Here is a 27,271-nt window from a genome sequence, read left to right as displayed (position 1 = left end):
TTGTTGTCAAATACCCAATAGGCTTTTTTTATTTTTTATTAACTTTTATTTATTTTAAAAAATGTAATTTTATTGCCCTGATTCTTGGACTGGATTCTTAAAGCTTGAATAAACTTCCTCTCCAGCTGCACAATCTGCCAATGCCCCCTGCACAAACAAAGAACAGATTTCTGGTCAAAATTTGCAGGTACAACATAGACATTCCATATATAGTGGAGTGTATGAGTTAAGTAGTGAGATATGGCATATTATGTATTTTATAAGTACCCTATGTAATTGCTTCGGGTTTGATGGGAATACGAGCACAATGTAATATTGCACATGCACTATATCACCTAACATAGACGGAATCACAGCCCATTCAACAAAACATAAATTATCATATAATCAAAGAATCATAATTTCAGCTGTAATGACAGACATACGATGATAAACTTGGAAACATAACCTGCAGCTTGAGGTCAATTCGAGCAGCCCATATCCTTTTAGTGCACATAGAGTGCTGCAATGTTTGAATTAAAGGAACATAAAAATAATGTAAGAAATATTTGAAACATTTGTATATATTATACACAGTATATATTACAATGTATTAAACTTACAGTATATGGAGAAAAGTGAAGGAACACCTGACCAATTACACCAACAGAGACTGTAATGACATTGCTTTCTAAATACAAAAATAAAAATACAAAAAAATTCGGTATATCAGGTGTTTGAAAACAATTTATTATAAAAATAAAAAAAATATTTTTGCTAAAAACTCTAAAACTAGGCCTATATTTAGTTTAACATTGTTAAATATTTCTTTAAACGAGTTAACTGAATAAAAAAGGTTTCTTGCTGGGTTATAACCAGCACTAATAATCTAATAAAACATGCTTCAATGTAAAGAGTTTTGACAAAGAACATTGTTTTCTCCTAGTATTAACGACTTGTGTCATCCTGGAATGGCCTATTCTGCAACTGGTATAAACAACCTGGTCCCATCGGTTTGAGATTTGATAGAAACTTCTTCTTCCAACATTTGGGCTGATTTCATGAAGTCTGTTCATAGTACATAAATCCCACGCTGTTTGCCATTTGTTATTAATATAGATGTGATTTTTTTTAGACTGGAAGTCAGCTGATAATGCCTCTTTGCTGCAGAGTATTTTTGTTCCAGTATGCTTAGATCAAATTTGAGATGTTGTAAATGTGGTTTGATCCGTAGTCCAAAAGGTTGGATATGACTTGGTTTTTGTTCGTACAAACTTGTAAGAGGAGTTAAGAAAACAGGATGATTCCTTTATTGGTCTTTAGCCTTACTGTGTATTGGCTTATTTGAGGCATCTGTTTTCTAGAGAGTTCATTTGCTTCCACATACAAATTTTGTGTTGGTGAAGTTCTAAACGCCCCCAGTGGCAAACGTATAGGCTGATGGTGTACTGTGTCCAGGAGTCGGATGTGTGATTTCCTGGCTGATACAAATACTATACATAATCCAAACGTAAGTATATTAGCTTCCTGTAGAGATTTAGAACTCTCTGCACCCCATTTTGTTTTTGCTAAAATTTGCCGGAAATTTGTATGCGAGGAATAAAAATTTATTATCAAGGGTTATTCCAAGAAATTTGGATTCCTTGACAGCTCCGATATGTTCCCCATCCATGAATATCTCTGGATCAAGATGAAGAGATCGTAGTTGGCAAATATCAATGCAAACCATTTTTGTCTTTGAAAATTTAAAACCATTTGATACTGACCAGGCCTGCATTTGGCTAATTATCAGCTGAATTTTCTGTGCAACGCTTTTCATGCATTTGCCTCTGTAGCAGATACCGATGTCATCAACATACAAACTTCAATGGACATGTTTTTCAATGCCATTGACTTTGATACTAAAAGGAGTAACTGACAAGATGCTTCCTTGTGGAAGTCCTAGTTGTCCTTGTTTATGTGGGTCAGATAGGATATTACCTACTATGACTTTAAAATGTCAGATAAAAAAAATGGCAATGAAAATCAGTAGGTTCCCTGTAAAACCAAGTTGATATAAATCCTTTAAAATCCCAAACTTCCAGGTGGTATCATACGCTTTCTCCAGGTCAAAGAAAACAGCCACTGCATGTTCTTTTTTATAAAAGCAAGTCCAATAAGATAATCCATTGTGCTTCTTCCTTTTCTTAAGCCACTTTGACCTTTACTTATGATTTTTTTTCTTTTTGATTCCAAGATCCATACCAGACGTTCATTAATCATTCTTTCCATAGTTTTGCATAAGCAACTTGTCAGGGCTATTGGGTAGTAGATTTTTTGTGATATTTTCCTGCTTTCGGGATGGGAATGATTTTCGCTTCTTTACAAGAAAGTGGAATATTCTCTGATATCCAAATATAGTAAAAAGTAGAGACAAAAATGGACGAGGCAAATTTTTGAAAAACTGATAATGAACGGTTCCATTGTGAACGGTTGATTATAAGGTTCCTTATTATTAGATGAAAAATGTATACCTTTCTTTTCTTCTTGTGCTTGGATATCTTGAAAAGCACTTAAGCTCTATTTTCAATAGAGGAGTTAGTTATTTTCAAATTTTCCTGCTAGTATATTTGCAATCTCTTGTAGTTAAATTAGAATCTTGATATTCGATGTGCTTTGAGTACCAACATTCCTACCTTTCATCCTTCGGATCAGATTCCAGACCTTTTTGGGTTGAGGTACTTGATTTTAAACCAGATACAAATTGTCTCCAACTTTTCCTTTTTGCATCGTTTATTATTGCTCTAGTTATTTTCTGAAGAATAATCTTTCTGCTTTCTTCCGCTCTTTTATAGTGTTCGATGGGGTTGAGGTAAGGTATCGGTTTGGGCCAGTCAAGTTCTTCCACATTAAACTCATCCAACCATGTCTTTATGGACATTGCTTTGTGAACTGGGGCACAGTCATGCTGGATTAAAAAGAGCCTTCCCCAAAACTGTTCCCACAAAGTTGGAAGCATAGCATTGTTTAAAATGTCTTATGCAGAAGCCTTAAGGTTTCCCTTCACTGGAAGTTATTTTCCCTCCTCCACCAAACTTTACAGTTGGCACAATGCAGTCAGGCTGGTTATGTTCTCCAGGCATCCGCAAAACCCAGACTCGTCCATCAGCCTGTCAAACAGAGAAGCGTGATTCGTCACTCCAGACATTTCCACTGTTCCAGAGAGGCTTGCATTGCAGCTGCTCGGCCATGAAAATCCATTCCATGAAGCTCCCGCCGCACAGTATTTGTGCAGATATTAATGCCAGTGGAAGTTTGAAACTCTTCAGTGATGGAATCAGCAGTGTGTTGGTGACTTTTAGGCACCATGTGCCTCAGCACTTGGTGATCCATATGTGGTTTTACGCTTTGTGCTAGAGATGCTGCTGTTCCTAAACTCTTTCACTTTCCAATAATTCCACTAATAGTTGACCGTGGAATATATAGTAGGGATGAAATTTCACAGACTGACTTATTAAAGGTGGCATCCAATCACAGTACCACGCTTAAATTCACTGAGCCCACATTTTTTTCACAAATGTTTGGCTAAGTGCTTGATTTTATTAACCTGTAGAAATGGGTCTGACCGAATAACCCGAATTCAATAATTAAGTGGTATGTCCCAGTACTATTTGTCCATATAGTGCATGTATTATAGACTATTGTTCAAAAGTTTGGGGTCAGTTAGATCCCGTTTTGAACACTGATAATAGGGTGGTGCCGATAGAGAGTATTGTGATTCATGTATTGAAGATAGTCAGAGATATGATGCCTTTGACGATATCAAGACATTAATTGGCTTGTTTTCCCAATAATGTATTAAACCATTATTATTATTCTTATCAGGCTAGTACTATCAAATTAATATTAGGACCTACAATTCATTTCCCTTCCCTAATTTTAGAACGACATCAACAAACTTGCGACACATACACGAGTGTATGAGGATTAAGGACTTCTCAAAGAAAATGTTTTTAAAACAGACTACAAAACTATATCCCACATCAAAATTGAATTGTAAGATGATCTATTAACAAATTGTCAAGAGTGCTTGTTATTAAAGGATTAGTTCACTTTTTAAAAAACTTTTGCTGATAATTTACTCACCCATGTCATCCAAGATGTCCATGTCTTTCTTTCTTTAGTCGAAAAGAAATTTAAGGTTTTTGATGAAAACATTCTAGGATTTTTCTCCTTATAATGGACTTCATTGGGTATCAAACGGTCCAAGGTCCAAATGACAGTTTCAGTGCAGCTTCAAATGGCTTTAAACGACACCAGACGATGCATAAGGGTCTTATCTTGCGAAACGATCGGTCATTTCAAAAATAATAAGCACAAATGCTCACCTTGCTCTGTTCTGTGATGCGCGTTCGTGACTCACCTGTTCGAACTCGTTCATCAAAAAGAACAAATCTTTTTTCGAGTCATTTTGTTCATTCAACGCGCATCACAGAACAGAGCAAGGCGAGCATTTGTGCTTATAAAACGTATACTTAACTACTTAACTACGTTTCGCAGGATAAGACCCTTATGCATCGTCTGGTGTCGTTTAAAGCCATTTGAAGCTGCACTGAAACTGTCATTTGGATCTTGGACCGTTTGATACCCAATGAAGTCCATTATATGTAGAAAAATCCTAGAATGTTTTCATCAAAAACCTTAATTTCTTTTCGACTTAAGAAAGAAAGACATGGACATCTTGGATGATATGGGGGTGAGTAAATTATCAGCAAAAGTTTTTTTTTAAAAGTGAACTACTCCTTTAAAGAGACGCATCATTCTTATACAGTTGTTGTTTGAGCCAAGTTGAAAATTGGGCTGTGCGAAATGGACAAATAAAATCATATCTCGGTTTTTTTTTTTGGTTAAATGGCGATATATGTATATATTAGTCAGAAAATTTTCTGCGGTGGCGCTCATTCACGGAAGCTTTAATTTTAGTGGAGATTCACTTGCAAAAGGCTCGTCCTCTCTTGACAGTGAAATTGACATATTTGTTTGACTTTCTAATATTTACAGATGGTGTATACCTGTGAAATGTAAGTTAAGCACTGAGGAAAGCACCACATCTCAAGTATTTATCTGTCAGTCAGCAACAGTATCTGACAGGGCAAGCTGCTTTAAACTTGTTAACCATATTTTACAAGTTTGTTATTTTGAAGCCCTTAATATAAGCTTGTGTCATGTTTAGGACAAATTGTACTATGTACTTTCACTGCAGCAGCTCACACTGTGTCCTCCGCTGTTGTTCAGATGAGCTTGTATCAAACTACTGTATCGATATAAAAGGTATTGCCGTTCGTTTCTAAAAAATAAATCGATAATATATCATACAAACTCGATATACCCCCCAGACCTATCGTCAGCATTTTGTTTCCATAGAACATTAACAAAACATTTTAGTGACACTAATAACAATACAATTACACATTAATAATAATAATAATAATAAAATGATATAGGCCTAATAAGTCTTTTGGTCCGAATACAGCACAAAAATCAGTCATTGATGAAAATCAAAAGCAGCTATAAAAACAGACCTAAAAAACAAATAAAACTTTTTTAACAAGAAAAATGTATTCTTCTTTCTTTCACTATCATTAATGTATGGTCCACAAGAGAAATATTAAGCCAATAAATTAAGATAATAGATTCATTTCTCATTGTGCCTGAGAGAATTATTGTGCCATGCAGCGTCAAGATTGCCAAAAGCTTGGGGAGTTTTTGCTTTCACTTTGCTTTCAGGGAATAATTGACTGTGGGGTTTGAGACTCCTGCTCGGGCGTAACGCTTAAAACAGTTTGTAAATAACGTGTGATATTATTGACTCTCCTTTTGGCTGAAATATTTCTATGTGAAGTGATTTTTCTTTATCACCAACTCCATCTTTGCCCGCAAAATGGAAGAAAAAGATTTCCCGGGATAATAAAACAAATTAAATAATTAAATAAATGAGTAAATTATTGATTAAATATGTAAACTAAGAGACATCTTTCAAGAACATTAAAAATCTTGCCCAACCCCAAACTTTTGAACAGTAGTGTGTTTGTTCATTAATATATTCATGTATTTATTAGGGTGAACTAACCATGTAAATAAGAATTGAAATTCAAATGATACTTGCCTCGTTCCCTTGATTAGATCTGATTGTTTTCACATCTATCTGAGGAGAAGGCACATTGGTTACAGGCTCATTTCCATCTGGACTCTGTGTGTCTTTCTGCTCCTTTTGGTCCACTGTAGATGCATCTTTCTCCTTTTCCTCAACTTTCACTTCAGGCTCTGTATTTTCCTTTGTACTAGGGTCCACCTCCTGTGTCCGCTGCTGAAAGTCAGTCTCATCATCCCTGGACGTGTTACCTCCAGCACGTACAGTCTCTACCCGGACCGTCTGGGACCCTCTGGGCGAGCCGGCAAATTCCTGTCGGAGCTCCATGCTTCTGTCCTCCTGTCTATTTCGTTGGTTTCCTGCTTGATTGACCCTGTTGTCATTATCCTGGCGTATTTGTAGTGGCGGTGGGGCGTCGCCCCCTTCCCAGACGTCTTCATGCTCCCTTAGTTGAGGAGCTTGACGCTGTCCTACCGCAGGAGGCGGCGGGTCCCCTCTCCAGCCCATTCGGGGCAAGCGTATTGCTTGATGCATAGCTGCCTGACCACCTCCATACATAAACATCTGAGAAGAGCAAAGATGACTTAGTTTTGTTTGTTTTTTTACAAATAAGCAATTTAACAAGGTTCTGTTGCCAGCTCTTACAATGATGGCTAATGCAATAGTAAGCAGCACAGGTATCTGGAGACTGAATGGTAGATCCTTGAGCAGCGCTCTCAGGAACTCACTGATGCCTGCCCCAATTTGCTTCAAGGGATCTGTGATGAAGCTGGTTATGGTGACCGTGATAGCCTGAAATATAAACCCAAATATAAAACAAAATTTGCATTAATGCATTTCATTTTCATCTCTTATAACAGCTCTGATAACCGCTTTTGGAACAAACCGATATCTGCAATAATAAGTAATATAATAAACATAACAAAATGTATTGAAAATATCCTCTCTATTGCAGATAAAGTACTGCTCAAATCAGCACAAACAGTATTATTGTGACATTACAATGTCAATTTTGTAATAAAAGTTTTATATTTGAAAATGATCAAAGCTGAGTTTTCAGCATTATTACTCCAGTCTTCTGTCACATGATCCTTCAGATATCATTCTTATATGATGATTTGCTGCTCAAAAAAACATTTTTATAGAAGTGTTTGATGAATAGAAAGTAAAAAAAAAACTTTAACTTGGAATTGAAATAATTTGTAATAGAAATGTCTTTGATGCAAATTGATGCATCTTTGCTGAATTTAAAAAACAACACAAACTTTTGAAAAATAGTTTATGTACTTTAAATATTTTCCGATTTTATTTTCTGTCCATGGCACATAGCCTACATAACAAAATTCCCAGGTGTTCATTTTGAATTCATGTTATTTGAAGTATTATTCTACTTAATACTCCTAATGTGCGTGCACCAACTTGGATGGGTTTAATGCGGGGGACAAAATCCAATTTTAGTTACCATTCTTGGCCTTCACATGTCACTTTCACTTTCTTATTGTCACCATACCAGGATTGTGCATAGCACACAGACGGACAAAGATTCAGAAGAAGATAATTCCAATACAAAGTTTAATCCAAACAGGCAATGATCCAATACAGGGCAGAGACACACATCTAACATGAACGAGACCGAACAGAGAATGAATGTGAGGGTACAACTTAAGTATGAGCACAAAAGAGACTGTAAACAAATGAGAAGCGGGAAGGAAGACACGTGACTAATGAAAAGCGAAATTAACTATGTAACGTGATAATGTTTCAGTTCAGGGTGGAGGTATTTTATTTATCTAAATTGTTTATAGTACTATTTTTTTGCAGTTACAACAAATTTTACACTGAATATTTTTAATCCAATATACCAGTTTTAAAAATTGTCATCTGATAAGTCAGAAATCAAATCAATATTTTTCGGTATATCAACAATATCCAGTCTCTTATCAAATTCAAGTTTCTGTTATTTGGAAATTAAAAGATACAAACCTTTGTTGGAGGAACAAGCAAAATGGGGTTCACCAATAGGACCTCGTAATATTTTTTGCAAGGATCATCTTGAAGAGTCCATGTCCGTCTGTACCACTCTGAATCAACGAGGAGTTACAACAGTTCATCCCTATTTGTCATTATTTACTCAACTTCATGTCATTTCAAATCTGTAGGTTTTTCTTACATAGATCTTTTCAAGCTTCAAAAAGAACAAAAATGCACTGTGTAGATTCTTTAAAATTCTAAATTTGTTCCATATCACATGAATTTGGAATGAAAAAAGTGAATAAATAAGTGAATAAGTAATAATAAATACCTACATTTTTGGGTAACATATTCCTTTAACAGTAAGCAACTCACCTGATAAACTGTCCTTCCAGTCCAGTTCCTTCAACCCCGTACATTTGCCATTGAAACTCTCCACTTCCATAATGTTCTTCTTATGTTCTGCAAAGACAACCTAGCCAAGAGGAAATGTTTTTTTAACACACACACACATTTAATTCTCTTCAATAGCTATGTTTCCATCCAAAGTTGTGAATGTAACTACGGCCGTCTGCCGGAAGCTAGTTATTTTAGTCGATACGGTTTTAAATATGGATATTTTTCTTACATGAACGCATCGCTTCACTTCAAAAGGCCTTTATTAACCCGCCAGAGCCGTGTCGAGCACTTTAATCACGGATGGATGCACTTTGATGGACTACCAAAAAAATATACCCATTCCCTCCCATTAAAAAGCTTGGAAGAGCCAGGACATTTTTTAATAGAACTCCGATTGTATTCGTCTGAAAGAAGAATGTCATATACACCTAGGATGGCTTCAGGGTGAGTAAATCATGGGCTAATTTTCATATTGAAAATACAGTCAGTAATTACTCACCCTCATGTTGTTCCAACCCCGTCAGACTTTCGTTCATCTTCGGAACACAAATTAAGATATTTTCGATGAAATCTGAGAGCTGGCTCACTGTTTCATAGGCTTCTAGGCAATTTCATTCAGTTCTCACGCATGCGTCGTGGCACTCTCATGAACTCACTCAGAGGCCCACACAGAAGAAATTGAATAGTTGAATAAAGTCGTTATTTTTGTTGTTTTTTGCGCACAAAAAGTATTCTCGCAGCTTGATAAACTTAAGGTTGAGCCGCTGTAGTCACTCACTTGGAATATTTTAACAATGTTTTTACTAACTTTTCTGGGCCGGCAGAATGAAATTGCCTAGAAACCTATGAAGGAGTAAGCCAGCTCTCAGATTTCATAAAAAAAATCTTAATTTGTGTTCCAAAGATCAACGAAGTCTTACGGGGTTGGAACCCTTGGTTGGTGAGTTATTACTCACAGAATTTTCATTTTTGGGTAAACTAACCCAAAGACCGGGCATTTTAGAATAATCAAACCAACATTTGAGATGTTTCGGGATAATTGAGGGATTTATTCTGAGGGGGGTTTTAGAATTGATGCGCATCTTGGCGTTTGCATCCAATGTTTTTGTCATGCCATATTCCAAAATGTGCATTAAAAATAGGTGGATGGAAACACAGCTATTGTCCACTGTTGAATAACGGTTTAGCAAAAATGTCACAACAATATTTTGTGCAAAAATGTTTACCATATAAAGATGGAACCAGTTCCAGATCAAGCTAATAAAAAAGCACACAGCAAACATTCTCCTGAACTGGACAAACCAGGACACCACAGACCAGAGTTCAGTGCAGATAACAGCTACGACAATCAGAACAATCAAAGAAACCTGTAGAAAAAATACAGCACATACTCATTTATTAATACCCATTTATTAATAATTTGTTTATCTCTGAAAGGCTTATACAAAAACTGACCCTCAGGACTGTATCAGCATCCACATAAAACGTGTCTTCGAAACGCCATTTCCAGGCTTCACGGTTGTGGGGTTTGAATTTGACCAGAATTTGACTGAGCGCCTCATCCATGGCTCCAGTGGTCCAGTCGTTCTCTTCGTTCAAAAGCTTCTTGATCTCTGCCAGCGATTGCTTGGACAGCTTCACCATGGCATCATAGTGCATGGCTGTTTTTACATCATCAGGCTAAAGATTAGAAACAGCAAACGTTGTAAAAACCTTAACCAGTGCAGAGTAATGTTGTGATGAAAACACAGTCACATACCAGGCCAAGTTTTGAAGTTTCTTTAAGGAGCTTGGAAAGGAATCGCTTGAATACAGGAAGACATACTGGCTTTGAAGAGGTGGCGGTCCCCTTCTTTTTGTGTTCATCAAACTAAAACAGAGGTAGAAGAAAGAAATTATATTTTTCAGTCATTCAAAAAAGTGCTAAATGACAATTAGTAACATGGTACTGTACTAATCTTCATTACTTCAAAAATACCATGATAAAACCATTGTGTACCAAGTCCAAACAACATTTTGTTAGAAAGGTCTGAATGAATAAATGTACTAAATACAGGTGTATTTCGATATTTGTCACCTGTTTCTGCAAAATCTCTAGTTTATTGATGCACTCGGATGCATCAGACTGTGGCACATCACACGACTCTGGGCTGACTCCCCTTCTCTTGGTTGGCACATTCTGGTAACTGGCAGACTGTGAAACATTTAAAATTCATAGAAATGGTTAGAATGTGATGTATATTTGAATTTCCTGCATAAAATGACAGTACTTGCAAGACCTTATATGAATCAAACTTTGTCAACATGTCAGAATAATGACAGTTCAGTTGTTCAGCCACGGCTTACTGTAAATCAAACTGTCTGTAAGAAATTATTTAATCGAGTAACCGAGGTACAGTCACATTAACCGTTTTCAGCTTGTTGTGGATTTCACAAAGGGTTGAAGTTGCTCAGGTGAATTTGGCACATTGCCCAACAGAAAGCTGCTTGGTTTGAAAAGTATTTTCTGTGTGAGCTGCGCTTCATAGCAACACTATTGACAATAGACAATGGACCTTTTTGCTTGTGAGAATTGTTGACTCAAGAACCGCTCTGTGAATTTGTTAAACAAATTAGTCAGATATGTGAACCACTTCAACAAATTCTTAAAAAAAAACGACGATTAATCCACAAGTCATGACGACACATGATGTTTAACTAGCCAATAAAATACAGATTAAAGGGTCACTCCACCCATTTGCATTAAGATTTCCATTGTTAGAAATCCAGTCATACTATTGAATGGTCGTGCAACACTCTTTCGTTTTCCCCTGAGACGAGAGAAATCCTCTATTTACCTTTTTCATTTCCTCCTACAATGACGCAAAAATCGTCATTTTACACTAGTTCCCGCCCTTTCAAACCCGCCCATAGGGGGTTGGACCTAATGCGCTAACAGACCTATCACAGATCAGTGCCAGTGCGTTTGATTTCACCGGCAGAAACTTTTTGAAAATATGGACGAAGGTACTGAATACTCAGACGGATGCATTATGGAGGATCTGGATTTTGACTAAGTTATGGTAGAAACGGATGTTCATGGCTACCTTTATGAGCCACAGTAAAGCGACGAGCAGCTGAGGGCTATGGAGGAACAGGAGGCGGCTGAAGCTGCTGTCACCACATTCGACGAGACGAGGACGAGGATGCCGCAATGGCTAGAGCTGGGGCAGATTGGTGGTGCCTGTGCTCTAGCTGTGCGCCAATGGACACAGAACAAGAGTCTGTCTGCTGCCGAGAATTCCAGTGGTGCTACGGAATCGGAGGATGACACGGACGTGTGTGTTGTTGCTCACCCGAGTTTCGCACCCCATACGGATAGCGGCGTCCTGGAGACCTACTTTAGAATACCTAAATTCAACTGGCAAAGTCAGCCAAAGCCTACAGGGTCAAATGGTCGTCTTTCTGTAAAGTAAGTTTATTTTAATTTTGTTAACACGCTAACGTGGCAGGTTCATTGCACAAATATCTTGCAGTTAAACTAGCTACTGTAGTGGGAGTGGTCTGCGGAGCTGAGCATTGCAATGCACTATGGGGATTGTTTAGCCTGGCAAAACCCAGACAACTTCCGGCAAATTTAGATTTGCTCTGAAAGTTAGTCTGGCAAAGAGCTCATTCAAGCCCATTTCCAATCCGCCGAAATCGCGGCACCAATCAGAAACGTTGGGGCGGGCTTTACACGATGACGACAGCGCTGGGATTTTGAAGCAGATTTTGTAGCCTACATTACAAAGATGAATGCCGCTGTCGAACATCACTCGTTCGAATCAGCTATCGCGTCTGTTTTAAGCGATTTGAATGTTTCCTTTCAGTTAAAACCCGAGCAAAGAACAACACTCGGAGATGTTTCTCCGCTGCTCTGTATACGTCATCTCCTTCATCGCTCTGATTGGGTTTAGGTCTATCCGCGACGTCCGTTGGTGACGCCCCTCTGGAAATGATTTGTCTATGACGCTTTGCCAGACCACAACTCAGTTACAACTGAAAATGGTCTGGTTTTAACCAGGCTAGGGATTGTTGTCTCCAATCCACAAGCACTAAAAAGTAATTTTCTGCCTTTTATCGGCCAAGAAGGTCCCAAATTAGAAATTTATGATACTATTCTACTACATACAGGTCCTTCTCAAAAAATTTGCATATTGTGATAAAGTTCATTATTTTCCATAATGTAATAATAAGAATTAAACTTTCATATATTTTAGGTTCATTGCACACCAACTGAAATATTTCAGGTCTTTTATTGTTTTAATACTGATGATTTTGGCATAAGGCTCATGAAAACCCAAAATTCCTATCTCAAAAAATTAGCATATCATGAAAAGGGTCTCTAAACGAGCTATTAACCTAATCATCTGAATCAACTACTTAACTCTAAACACCTGCAAAAGATTCCTGAGGCTTTTAAAAACTCCCAGCCTGTTAAATTACTCAAACCCGCAATCATGGGTAAGACTGCCGACCTGACTGCTGTCCAGAAGGCCATCATTGACACCCTCAAGTAAGAGGGTAAGACACAGAAAGAAATTTCTTATCAAATAGGCTGTTCCCAGAGTGCTGTATCAAGGCACCTCAGTGGGAAGTCTGTGGGAAGGAAAAAGTGTGGCAAAAAACGCTGCACAACGAGAAGAGGTGACCGGACCCTGAGGAAGATTGTGGAGAAGGACCGATTCCAGACCTTGGGGGACCTGCGGAAGCAGTGGACTGAGTCTGGAGTAGAAACATCCAGAGCCACCGTGCACAGGCGTGTGCAGGAAATGGGCTACAGGTGCCGCATTCCCCAGGTCAAGCCACTTTTGAACCAGAAACAGCGGCAGAAGCGCCTGACCTGGGCTACAGAGAAGCAGCACTGGACTGTTGCTCAGTGGTCCAAAGTACTTTTTTCGGATAAAAGCATTTTTGCATGTGATTTGGAAATCAAGGTGCCAGAGTCTGGAGGAAGACTGGGGAGAAGGAAATGCCAAAATGCCTGAAGTCCAGTGTCAAGTACCCACAGTCAGTGATGGTCTGGGGTGCCATGTCAGCTGCTGGTGTTGGTCCACTGTGTTTTATCAAGGGCAGGGTCAATGCACCTGCTCACAGTGCCAAAACCACTGGTAAATGGTTTACTGACCATGGTATTACTGTGCTCAATTGGGCTGCCAACTCTCCTGACCTGAACCCCATAGAGAATCTGTGGGATATTGTGAAGAGAAAGTTGAGAGACGCAAGACCCAACACTCTGGATGAGCTTAAGGCCGCTATCGAAGCATCCTGGGCCTCCATAACACCTCGGCAGTGCCACAGGCTGATTGCCTCCATGCCACACCGCATTGAAGCAGTCATTTCTGCAAAATGATTCCCAACCAAGTATTGAGTGCATAACTGAACATACTTATTTGAAGGTTGACTTTTTTTGTATTAAAAACACTTCTTTTATTGGCCGGATGAAATATGCTAATTTTTTGAGATAGGAATTTTGGGTTTTCATGAGCTGTATGCCAAAATCATCAGTATTAAAACAATAAAAGACCTGAAATATTTCAGTTGGTGTGCAATGAATCTAAAATATATGAAAGTTTAATTTTTATCATTACATTATGGAAAACAATGAACTTTATCACAATATGCTAAATATTTGAGAAGGACCTGTATGTGATCCACTTTCAATACATATTCTTGTCTCCACCGGTGGAATGACCCTTTAATTAACGTGCAGTCGTGCACAGTAGACCAAACGCCAAGGATTTTCCCTAAAACGTTAAAAGATTCGGTTTGTTTTTCCACCAAACCCAATCATTTGCCCTCAGAATTTCTCCTCTCATTGTGGTCTGAAAAAAAGAAAGGTTTAGAACAATTGCATTAGAACGTACTCGGTTACTAACGTAACCTCGGTTCTCTCTAGAGAGGGAACGAGTACTGCGTAATATCTTACGCTACGGGGAAAACCTCTTTTCCACGAGATATTGAAGCCAAAAATTATCCTTTAATTTTGATTAATGTAAAACGCTGTGCGGCAGCGTGCAGACACAGGCAAGACGGCTCGCGCGCCTATTGGCTGCCCTGCGGCCACAGCAGCAAGCCTATCGAGAGAGGCCCTGCGTGACGTGACGTCCAATGGGGGTACTTCGCGCCCATTTCGTCGCGTCCCGCCAGAATAGGCGTGGCCTTGGCCTATAAATACGCTCGACAGGCTGATACAAACTGGTTTTCAACGTTGAAGCGAACCAGCGCTGTTGTATGCACGGCAAGATACGCAGTACTCGTTCCCTCTCTAGAGAGAACCGAGGTTACGTTAGTAACCGAGTACGTTCTCTTACGAGAGTATCTCTCGTACTGCGTAATATCTTACGCTATGGGGAACACAATGTAAGACGCCGTGCGTACTGGGATCCGACACCAAAGTCCCAAGGGCAGTAGCCCGGGGCTCATATAGTGCATAATCACCGTAGACTCACAGAGAGTCGGAGAAGAGAGGCTACCAGCATCATTCCCCACGTAATAGCATCCCATAGGAGCTAGTTATGTCAACAATATATCCCGCAGACAGGGTGAACGCGTTCAGCCTGAACTGGGCAAAAATACGGGCTATTCAACACCCATGGAAGTGTTCCATCGATCAGTGAGTGATACTCAATCAAAACTCAGCATTTTGCGCCGGCGCAGCGGGACAGATAGTACTGAATTCTAGACCGACAGCAGCTTGGCCTGTAAGGCGGGAACTTCTAGGTTATAGAACCTTATAAATGTAGACGGTGAGGCCCAGCCTGCCGCCATACAGATATCATGCAAGGAAATCCCACTAGACCACGCCCACGAAGAGGCCACGCCTCTCGTGGAGTGCGCTCTGACACCCAAAGGACACTGCAGGCCCTTAGAAGTGTAAGCCAGCGCTATGGCATCGACTATCCATCTGGATAGGCTCTGTTTTGATGCGGCCAGTCCCTTGGAGCGTCCGCCAAACAAAACAAAGAGCTGCTCGGTCTGCCTGAAGACAGACGAGCGGGACACATAAGCTCTCAGCACCCTGACGGGGCAAAGGAGATTAGCATCCGCTTCCTCATTGTTCACCGGGAGGGCGCACAGGGAAATAACCTGGGCCCTGAACGGTGTGTTGAGGGATTTTGGCACGTACCCGTGCCTTGGTTTGAGTATGACTTTTGAGTCATTAGGCCCAAACTCAATACAGGACGCGCTTACTGAAAGCGCTTGCAAGTCCCCCACGCGCTTCATTGAAGCAAGAGCCACAAGAAATACCGTTTTGAAAGACAGGTGCTTCATGTCTGACAAATGGATTGGCTCGAATGGGGCACCTTTCAGGGCTTCCAGAACCGTAGAAAGGTCCCACATAGGGACTGAGGGAGGTCTGGAAGGATTCAGCCTCCGCGCTCCCCTGAGGAATCGCACGACAAGGTCGTTCTTCCCCAGTGACTGGCCAGACGTCGGTTTTGCAAACGCCGCTATGGCCGCCACGTATACTTTGAGCGTGGACGGGGTTCTACCCTTATCCAGCAGCTCCTGAAGGAAGGAGAGCACTTCCGTAACCCCGCAGTCTACGGGTGTAAAGCCCTGAGCTTGACACCAGGTAGAGAACACTGACCATTTCGAGGAGTAGAGCCGTCTAGTAGACGGGGCCCTAGCCTGCGTGATCGTGTTTAACACTCCCTCCGGGAGGTTAGCGGGTACCCGTTGATGGCCCACACATGTAGGGACCATAACTCCGGGCGAGGATGCCAAATCGAGCCCTTTGCCTGAGAGAGGAGGTCTCTCCTCACCGGTATCGGCCACGGGGCAGTGCTGGCCAGCTGCATCAGGACTGGGAACCAGGTTTGGTTCGTCCATAGCGGAGCCACGAGCAGCACTGGGCATCCATTTTCCCTGATTCGTTCCAGCACTTGGGGCAGGAGCGAGACGGGGGGAAAAGCATAGAGGGGGCGTCGGGGCCATACGTGGGCCAGCGCGTCCCTGCTCTTGGAGAAAAAGTCCGGACAGTGAGCGTTTTCCTGGGACGCGAACAGGTCCACCTGCGCTCTGCCGAATGTCTCCCACAGCAGTTGGATCGTCTGCGGGTGCAGCGACCATTCCCCTGCTGGGACATTGTTTCTGGACAGTCTGTCTGGTCCCAGATTCAGGTGACCAGGCACATGCGCTGCTTTCAGTGAAAGCAGGTTGTGCTGAGCCCAGCCCAGGAGGCGTTTCGTCAGCCTGTAAAGGCTTCGGGACCTGGTGCCGCCCTGGTGATTTATGTATGCCACCACTGACATGTTGTCCGACCGGACTAAGACGTGGCGGCCTTTTATCTGGGGACAAAAACGCCTTAGCGCGTTGTCTACTGCCAGCATTTCTAGACAGTTTATGTGTAGGAGCTTCTCCCGTTCTGACCACTGGCCAAAGAACGGTCTGCCCTCGAGCAGTGCTCCCCACCCCGAGGTGGAGGCGTCCGTGGACACCACCATCACACTCGAGGGAGTCCCCAGACTCACGCCTGACTGGTACCAGTCGGCTTTTTTCCAAGGTTTCAGAGCCGAGACGCATTTCCTGTCGACCCTGAGGCGAAACAGACCAGCGGCCCAAGCCCCGGGCGGAACTCGTGCTTTCAGCCATAACTGCAGTGGGCGCATGCGAAGCAGGCCCAGCTGAAGTACTGAAGATGCTGAGGCCATAAGGCCCAGCATTTTCTGAAACCGTTTGAGCTGGACTATAGAGCCGCGGCGGAAGGATTTCACGGCGCGCTGAATGTTCAGTCCTCGCTCCGGCGACAGACGTGCTGTCATAGACAGGGAGTCCATCACTGTTCCCAGGAAGGAGATTTCCTGGCTGGGAGACAGCGAACTCTTCGCCCAATTGACTGTGAGACCCAAATTCTCGAGATGCTCGAGTAATGCGGTCTTGTGTTCTATGAGCTCTGATCGTGATCGAGCTAGAATCAACCAGTCGTCCAAGTAGTTCAAAACTCGCATGCCCTGAAGTCTCAGGGGTGCGAGAGCCGCGTCCATGCACTTCGTGAATATACGGGGTGCTGGAGACAGGCCGAACGGTAGGACTGTGTATTGATATGCCTGGCCCTCGAAGGCGAATCTCAAGAATCGCCTGTGACGTGACGCAATCTGTATTTGGAAATAGGCGTCTTTCAGATCTATTGACATGAACCAGTCTCCCTGGCGCACGTGCGCGAGGATTTTGCTGGTTGTCAGCATTTTGAACTTGCGTTTCAGAAGCGCTTTGTTCAATTGTCGCAGATCTAGAATGGGTCTGAGACCCCCGTCTTTTTTCGGTACCAGAAAATATCTGCTGTATACACCCCCTTCGCTCTGAGCCTGAGATAAAGGTTCTATGGCCCCTTTGCTCAGTAGTTTCGCTATTTCGGTTCGAAGTAGATGAGATACTTCGTTGTCCACCGTGGTTTCGACACGCGCCGTGCAACGGCGGGGACGTCGAGTGAACTGTAGCGAATAGCCTCTCTTTATAGTGTTCAACACCCATTCTGATACCCCGGGAAGCATTGCCCATGCATTCGCGTGGATAGCTAGAGGCAGAATGATATCCGGGCTCTGGCCGCGGCACAGCGGCGGCTGCAGAGCTTCGGTGTGCTGAGACATGAACACTGCGTTTAGAGTGCGCGAGGCGGGGGGCGCGCCGATCACGGCGGGCAGGCTGTTCGCACTCGCTTTCTCTATGACACATTGTGGAGAGAGAACGAGCGGGACAAGCCCCGTAGGGTTCAGCGTGTCTGTGAGTGAATGTGGGCGCGGGACAGCGGGCACATTTACTGCACTGAAAACACCGTCGGCTTGCGCTGACTGAATATGCGTTGGTTTCGTTTTTACAGAAACCGTGGGACACGCACTGTGTAGTGTTTGTGGGCACTGTGTCGTGGGCACATTCACTACGTTTGCACAATCGACATGAGTCGATTTTATTTGTGCTAGCCCTGAACTGTGGCGGGCTGTGTCTGTGTGTGGGAATGGGCACTGTGACGTGGGCATTCTTACAACACTCATAACACCATCGGCTATGGCCGGGACACCAGAAAATACACTCTTTATTGGATTTATCTGGGTAGCCGTAAAAACGGCTGTTGTGTGCAGGCAAGCGGGCAAATTAACCGACTTGTTGACTGCTAAATACACTGGAACAGTCACATCGCATGGAACTGGACGAGCGAAATGTTTCGGTGAAAATCCGGCCGCAGCGAGATTTGAACACCGTCGCTTTCCTAGAATGGCTAGGAAGGCTTTGAGACCTCGGGCTTGATCTCAATCCTCGGCCGGGGCCCGCGCTGAGGGGGGCGGCGTCCAGCAGAGCGAGAGCGCGGTCTCTGTTCTCGGGCCTGGCGGCGCTGAGAAGCGGCGGCGGGTGGTGCAGGCTGTGGCTGTGAGCTGCGGGCAGACGGCTGTTTCGAGCGACCTGCTGCGGAGCTAGAGCGCTTCGGGAGGAAGTGCTTCATAGCCTGCGATGTCTTCTGAACCTCCTGGAATCTGTCCGCGAAATCTTTGACGGCAGATCCGAAGAGGCCCACTGGCGAAATGGGCGCGTCGAGAAACACAGAGCGCTCCGAATCCGTCATTTCAGACAGCGTTAGCCATAGGTGTCTCTCAGCCACGGTGAGAGAGGCCATGTTCCGCCCAACGGCCTGTGCAGCAGATTTAACGGCGCGAAGAGCCAGGTCTGTAGCGCTCCTTAAATCCGCAACGCTGATCGATCCCACGCCTTCCTCGTCCATTTTTCGGAGAAGGTCGGCCTGGAAGATCTGCAGGATGGCCATTGTGTGTAGCGCCGACACAGCTTGCCCGGCGGCGGTGTAAGCGCGACCGTGCATGGCTGACGTCACTCGGCAGGCTTTAGATGGCAACACCGTCTGTGCTCGCCGTCCAGCAGAGGGCGGGCAGAGATGTGATGCTACCGCTGCTTCCACAGGAGGAAGAGAAAGGTACCCTCTGTCTTTCGCACCGTCTACAGTGGAGAATGCAGCAGAGACAGATGTACGCATTCTGGCCGAGAAGGGGGCGTTCCAAGACCTCGCGACTTCTTCGTGAAGCTCAGGAAGAAAAGGCGCGGGTCTGGACTGTGATGGGGCGTGGTCCTTCTTGAGGAAACATCCATCCAGTCGGTTGCGCGGGGGTTGCGCGGGCGCCTCCCAGTCGAGGCCGAGGTTGTCGACGGCTTGAGAGAGCAGACGCATCAACTCAGACTCAATGCCCGCTCTTTTCCCGGAAGGCTCGCGAACAGCGGAGGGGAGGTCCACAGAGCTCGCCCAATCTTCGCTGTCCGACGCCAGGATAGAACAAGCCTCGGCTGTTTCGTCGATCTCAATGGCGGAAGCGGTGGCAGACGGCGGCCGCTGTCCATCGGTGAGTGACTCGAGCGATGCCGGCGAAGCTAGCGGGCGAACCGGCGAGCTTAGGCGGGCAGGAGAGGGCTCGGGAACGCGCTGAGCGCGGCGCTTTTTACGGCGCGGCGTCGCAGCGGGTTGAAGTGCAGGCTCTGAGAAGGATGCCAGGCGAGTCCTCAGAGTCACCATAGGCATTAGCTCGCAATGAGGGCATCCGCCTTCGACGAGAGCGAGAGCCGCATGATCCTCACCCAGGCAGGAAGCGCAGATGACATGACGGTCCCCGTCGCTGAGTGTGGCTCGGCACGAGCCGCAGGATCTTTGCATCTTTAAAAAGACGCTTGCTCTTTTAGAACAGATAGAAAACAGAGATAGAGTGTGAGTCGCAGCGGCGAACACACACTCAGCAGTGAAAAGGATATGAACGCCGGAAAGCGTAGCAGGTACGGCGGCTGAAGGCGGCGAGGTGCAGGCCAGCGACTTCAGGCTCGAAGGCTCGTCCCGCAGAAGGCTTACAATCAGACGGCGCGGCTTCTCACTCCGGATCCAGCGATGCAGTAGTGCTTCGCTGAAGAGTTGAAAATCAGTTTGTATCAGCCTGTCGAGCGTATTTATAGGCCAAGGCCACGCCTATTCTGGCGGGACGCGACGAAATGGGCGCGAAGTACCCCCATTGGACGTCACGTCACGCAGGGCCTCTCTCGATAGGCTTGCTGCTGTGGCCGCAGGGCAGCCAATAGGCGCGCGAGCCGTCTTGCCTGTGTCTGCACGCTGCCGCACAGCGTTTTACATTAATCAAAATTAAAGGATAATTTTTGGCTTCAATATCTCGTGGAAAAGAGGTTTTCCCCGTAGCGTAAGATATTACGCAGTACGAGAGATACTCTCGTAAGAGAACTTGCATTAGAACAACGCCACGGGGTAACCAACAGGAAAACGTTCTCCAAACTTTAGTTAACGTTTTGATAAGGTTCTAACAAAGTTAAGAACAAACGTTCTTCCAGTAACGTTAATAGAATGTTCACTCTTGTCTGAAATAAGGTCCCCAAACGCTTAGAAGTTTTGAATGTTAACCTACTTGTTTTAGAACATTCAAAACATTCCCATAATGTTTGCTAAATGAATTAAATGAAAAGCCGGACGTTCCGAACAATAATAGCTCGTTAAACGTTCTAAGTACATATTTTGTTAGCTGGATAATAAATGACGGAAATTTCATTGTCGGGCGTAGCGTTTTCCTTCAAAGTGGAAATGAAGCAGTCATATTTACATTATTTAGTAAACTGACTTCCACTTATATAACTTGTGAGCTGTGTGATTTGTGCAAGATGTCGGCGCCCTTGCTCCAAAAGCTATAACATAACATCCCTTTTTCTTTCAAATTGTTACATTAATCGTCTTTGTATATTTTATTTATTGAATTGGAAATTAGTTTACTAAATCATAAAAACTTGACTGACTGACTGATTAATTTCCATTTTAAATTTTAACTCACACTGCGGTGATATTTCCGATTCAAAGTTTGAATTTAGTATTTTTACAGGGACAACATTATGATGAAGGATTTAAATGTCCTGCAAGCACTGTAATATGTTTATAAACTTAACAGTTTATAAAAGTTTATTTTTTATTTTTTTACCTCTGTGGGTTTTCTCATGCGCTTTGTTGTTGGGTCGTAGTTGATCATGTCATATGGATCGATCCATGCATCATCATCTTCCTGGTGGATATTTAAATTTGCACTTACAAACAGACTAACGTTACAGAAAATAAATAAACTCCAGAATCTAAACGACGAACAGGTTGGCAACTTCATAATCCCCACTGGAACAGACAATGAGGGAACTCGATCAGACTTAACGTTACTGGTAAAACTACTGATCGATTAAAGTTCAGATTCAGCTTTCTTGGACATTTTATTTACGATATTTTATCCAGATCACCTTTTTAACCTATGTGCTAAATCCATATATCGGCCGCCTAAAAGTTACCCACCGAAGGCTAAATAGAACAAAATAGATTAATTGTTAAAAAAAAGACTGACGTCAGGCAGCTAAAATGTCCTTAGCCTAACGTTACATGTTCGTAAAGTGCTGTCACACATGATGTCTATGGCTGTCACACGCATAGATTCAGGACCGCAGTTCTTCTTCTTTAGATTTTTACGGCAGCTGTCATCCATTTAGTTGCATTACTGCCATCTTCAGGCTTTAACTACCCTTTACTTTTACTCATACTAAATCCGCCTATCGAATCCAGTCCCCCTCAAAAAACCAAATAACCATTTCCTACCCTCCACACTCTCTCCATACTCCAATAAACTTTTTACTGTATTATCTACCCTTCCTATATTTTTAACTGTTTTATCATTTCTTGTCTTTCCTGATGAAATTTCCTGCACTTTGTAAGAACATACAGCCTCCTGACATTGTTCACACATTCCTGTAGGATGTTTACCGATAATTTAAAGTGTGCATGACCGCAGTTGTTCAAAATTTCTCTAAACATAAATACTCATATCCATAGACATCATATGATGTCTATGCTCATATTTATGGTCAGTCTTCTTCTTTCAGTTTAATGTCGGATCCCAAACAGCATTTATAGGTACATACCGCCACCTACTGTACAGGACTGTGTAAATCAGGGTTTTACATCAGGTAAAAAACCTCCACAACCTAAAAAACCCTATTAATATTAATAATAATTGTTACACACACACACACACACACACACACACACACACACAGACACACACACACACACACACACACACACACACACACACACACACACACACACACACACACACACACACACACACACACACACACACACACACACACACACATATGTATGTATATATACATGCATACACATACACACATATATATATATACACACACACACTCATCTACATAGACACATATACAGATATACATACTCACACAAATATGCAAAAGAAACTAACTCAAAATTACTATACCTAACCTATATAATGTGATCTAATCCTGTATTTCTTAGAAATAAGAGAGCCTCCCAACAATCCCTCATCTTCTCATTCCTTCCTAAAATCCCTTCCAAATTCCATCCACGTTCTAATCTATACATTTTGTCACGTAAAATGATCATCTCAGCACTATATTTATTAGACCGTGAAATAACATGCTCAACATTTTCTGGTACATTACAACTGTCACATTTATCAGAAACTCATTTTGCCATTAAATACAAAGTTGACTTTAATCCAGTGTGTCCAAAACTTCCTCTTTTCTAGACTTCCCTTTATATGTTTTCACCGTGATAGATTTTTGTATATTATAACAGTGTCTTCCTGTGTTATCTGAGTCCCACTTCTTCTGCCACAAATCCCTCACTACCTTTTTAATAATGATTTGGCCTCACTTTTCCAAATAGAATTTTCATGATTTCATTCTTGTTTAATTTCAATGCTCTATTTGCAATCTCATCTGCCTTCTCATTTCCCTCTACACTAGCATAAGCAGGAACCCAACAAAACTGTACATCAGTTCCAAATCTTTGTATTCTTAACAGTGTTGTAAATATTTCCAACAATAAATCATCTCTTAAGGTTTCTTTTGAGTTTAACTAAGAGCTGCAGCAGAGTCTGAACAACTTACAACTCTCTCCAGCCTCACCTCTTCTATCCATTGTAATAGGATTATAGCAATAATTTCAGCTGTAAATACAAATACTCCATCATTAATTCTTTTGCATATTACAACATTAAACTCCGGTATATATACTCCTACATGCTCAGATCCGTCAGTAAATATTGTCATGTAATAATTAATTTCCACATAATTATGAACCAAACATCCAATATTATCCGCATTCCTTTCATCCCATGCTCTCTTCTGTTCTATAAGATGAAAGTCCACCTTTGGCACTGGGAATATCCTTGGAGAAACATTACCCCATACAGTGTTTGGTCCATATTCCTCAGCTACTGTAGACATATTCCAACCAAATCCTTAACACTTTCTTTGTTGTGCATATTCCCAAAAATCACTTAGCACCTTTATAGCGGGTTGTTCCTCTCCAGATCCGTTTAGCTTTACCCAGTATGTCAATGATAACTTGGAACGTCTTAAATATAGAGGTAACTCGTCAGCTTCTACCAGCAATGCATTAGGTGTTGTTTTAACTGCACCAATACTGATTCTTAAGGCTCTGAACTGAATTTTATCAAGTTTTTCTGCTGCTCCACATACCATACACCCATAATCAATACACGACCATATTAATGCCCTATAAATATCCATAAGTGATAATTTGTCTGCTGCCCATTCATATCCAGTAATTTATCTCATTAGATTTATTACCTTTTTACATTTAGTTTCAATCTGATTAATATGATTCCTCCATATACATTTCTCATCAAACCATAGCCCTAATTATTTGAACTTTGTTAACCTTTCCATGCTTTGACCATATCATATCTGTCCTTTTCTTTCTAGTAAAAAGAATGAAGCATGACTTTTCAATTGACATTTTAAATCCCCATTCATATGACCATCTTTCAATATTCAATATATCATTCTGTATACTATTAGTCACATGTTTAATATTTTTCCCTCTTTTCCATATAGCCCCATCATCTGCATAAACTGATGATCCAATGTCTTTACCAACATTCATAAAAATATAATTTATCATAATATTAAACAGGATCGGGCTACTAGCACTGCCTTGAGGAATACCATTTAAAATATTAAAATCCACTGAAATTGCATCTCCACTTAGGAAATCTAAAACCCAGTTGTAAAGTCTTCCACCAAACCCGTTCTCTGCATTTTAAATGATTAAACCTTCTCTCCACATAGAATCATACGCTTTCTCTATATCAAAAAAATACAATGTTTATAACCTATTTCATACATTTATTTACATTTACATTTATCTGACGCTTTTATCCAAAGCGACTTACAATTGCTATATTTCAGAGGTCGCACGCCTCTGGAGCAACTAGGGGTTAAGTGTCTTGCTCAGGGACACATTGGTGTCTCGCAGTGGATTCGAACCCCGGGTCTCTCACACCAAAGGCATGTGTCTTATCCACTGCGCCATCACCACCTCATACTAATTGCTTTTTCTGCTTCATTGCTAACTTTCACTATTTGAATGAAGCTCCCATTACAGATGCTTTCAGGGGTGTCAATATCTGCAAAATTAATTAGATCCAGTTTGGGCCCCGAGTGTAAAGCCTAACGTGATTGGTTGTAGCGAGAACGTGCTACGATTGGTCAGCTCAATGTGGCCGTAATCTGATTGGCTTAGGTAAAGGGTGGGTGGAGTCCACTTATTTGTGGATTTGTCTGCACCTCAACGCTAGAAGTGTTTCAAAATCCACAAATGCCTGAGGGGATTTACAAATGCACAGGAACCGGTTCACAAATGCATGAGGGGATTTACAAACGCACAGGAACCGATTCACAAATCCACAAAAAACTGTTTACAAATAAATGCCAGGCAGAGTTGTGTTTGTGGTATAAACAACATTTTTAAATATATTTTTTATTTGCAAATCTCATTCTATTTATTTGTGAGTTTTATAATTCTTTGTAAAACTATTTACATTTATTTGTGGATCTTAATCTATTTATTTGTGAATTTGATATATTATTGTGAATGTATTTACATTTATTTGTGGATCATAATCTATTTATTTGGAATAATGCAACAATTCTACCCCCATACTATACGGACACATGCTGTTCTTACATTCAAAATACCAAAACATGAAACACTCAAACAATTAATGAACCAGTCTTCACACTCCACTATAGGCTAACTTAAAATCGGAATCAGAAATACTTTATTGATCTTTATTGATAACCCGGGGGACAATTCTTGTGTCACTGTTGATGTGCACATCAAGACATTTAAAGGAATATAAATAATAAAAGAAGTCGGTAAATAAACAAGTATATACATGTAAAAAGTATAATTATTGGCTATAAAATATGAAGAAGAATAATAAAGGACTGGATATGCAGCCTACAAGATGTATGTTAATGTATTAACAGAATTGTGATAAACAGTACTAGTAAAAAAATAGATAAATAGAAGCAGAACTGCAGCAAACTATATTGCACACTGAATATTAAAACAGAGAATATTGCACAGAATGTGAAGTATTGCACTACAGGGTCCAGTTTAATAACAATGGGTCCATGTGTGAGACACTTTACTATCTTGAGTCCACGAGATACAATCTTGAGTCCACGAGATACAATCTTGAGTCCACGAGTCCACGAGATACGAGATACTATCTTCACGTGATACTATCTTGAGTCCACGAGATACTATCTTGAGTCCACGAGATACTATCTTGAGTCCACGAGATACTATCTTGAGTCCACGAGATACTATCTTGAGTCCACGAGATAGTTATAATAATTTTTTTTTTTGACAAAGTGGGAGTAGGGGGGCTCCGTAGTAATCCGTTTATAAACTCCGTTTTTTTTTTACCTTTGTGGGTTTTCTCATGCGCTTTGTTGTTGGGTCGTAGTTGATCATGTCATATGGTTCGATCCATGCATCATCATCTTCCTGTTGGATATTTAAATTTGCATTTACAAAATCAAGATACAATCTTGAGTCCACGAGATACAATCTTGAGTCCACGTGATACTATCTTGAGTCCACGAGATACAATCTTGAGTCCACGAGATACAATCTTGAGTCCACGTGATACTATCTTGAGTCCACGAGATACAATCTTGAGTCCACGAGATACAATCTTGAGTCCATGAGATACAATCTTGAGTCCACGAGATACAATCTTGAGTCCACGAGATACAATCTTGAGTCCACGTGATACTATCTTGAGTCCACGAGATACTATCTTAAGTCCACGAGATACTATCTTGAGTCCACGAGATACTATCTTGAGTCCACGAGATACTATCTTGAGTCCACGTGATACTATCTTGAGTCCACGAGATACTATCTTGAGTCCACGAGATACTATCTTAAGTCCACGAGATACAATCTTGAGTCCACGAGATACAATCTTGAGTCCACGTGATACTATCTTGAGTCCACGAGATACTATCTTGAGTCCACGTGATACTATCTTGAGTCCACGAGATACTATCTTGAGTCCACGAGATACTATCTTGAGTCCACGAGATACTATCTTGAGTCCACGAGATAGTTATAATAATTTTTTTTTTGGACAAAGTGGGAGTAGGGGGGCTCCGTAGTAATCCGTTTATAAACTCCGTTTTTTTTTTACCTTTGTGGGTTTTCTCATGCGTTTTGTTATTGGGGCGTAGTTGATCATGTCATATGGATCGATCCATGCATCATCATCTTCCTGTTGGATATTTAAATTTGCATTTACAAACAGACTACAGAAAAGAAAAGAAACTCCAGAATCTAAACGACGAACAGGTTGGCAACTTCATAATCCCCAC

General features: G+C 41.7%; 1 protein-coding gene across 7 annotated transcripts; it reads right to left on the bottom strand.

Moving 5' to 3' along the window:
- clcc1 (chloride channel CLIC-like 1) lies at positions 1-27,271 on the bottom strand. 7 transcript variants are annotated; one of them, XM_077226688.1, is made up of 11 exons: positions 21,466-21,973; positions 10,557-10,673; positions 10,239-10,349; positions 9,935-10,159; positions 9,706-9,846; positions 8,456-8,555; positions 8,093-8,190; positions 6,755-6,901; positions 6,125-6,673; positions 603-670; positions 200-502 (listed from the first exon to the last, which is right to left on the bottom strand). In XM_077226688.1, exons 1-10 carry the CDS (start codon positions 21,640-21,642, stop codon positions 638-640), a joined length of 1,698 nt encoding a protein of 565 aa, XP_077082803.1. In that variant the 5' UTR covers positions 21,643-21,973; the 3' UTR covers positions 200-502; positions 603-637. The 7 variants fall into 7 exon arrangements, with proteins under 7 accessions (XP_077082801.1, XP_077082803.1, XP_077082804.1 ...); XM_077226686.1 differs by lacking the exons at positions 200-502; positions 603-670 and adding an exon at positions 1-147 and having other exon boundaries at positions 21,466-22,394; XM_077226689.1 differs by lacking the exon at positions 603-670 and having other exon boundaries at positions 354-502; positions 21,466-21,960.

The sequence above is a fragment of the Siphateles boraxobius genome, unplaced genomic scaffold (genome assembly GCF_051911475.1).
Source record: "Siphateles boraxobius isolate OS27281-9 unplaced genomic scaffold, OSU_SipBor_1 13, whole genome shotgun sequence".
Lineage (NCBI taxonomy): Eukaryota > Metazoa > Chordata > Actinopteri > Cypriniformes > Leuciscidae > Siphateles > Siphateles boraxobius.
The sequence above is the reverse complement of the archived record's forward strand: the minus strand, read 5'-3'. Positions and strand labels throughout refer to the sequence as shown.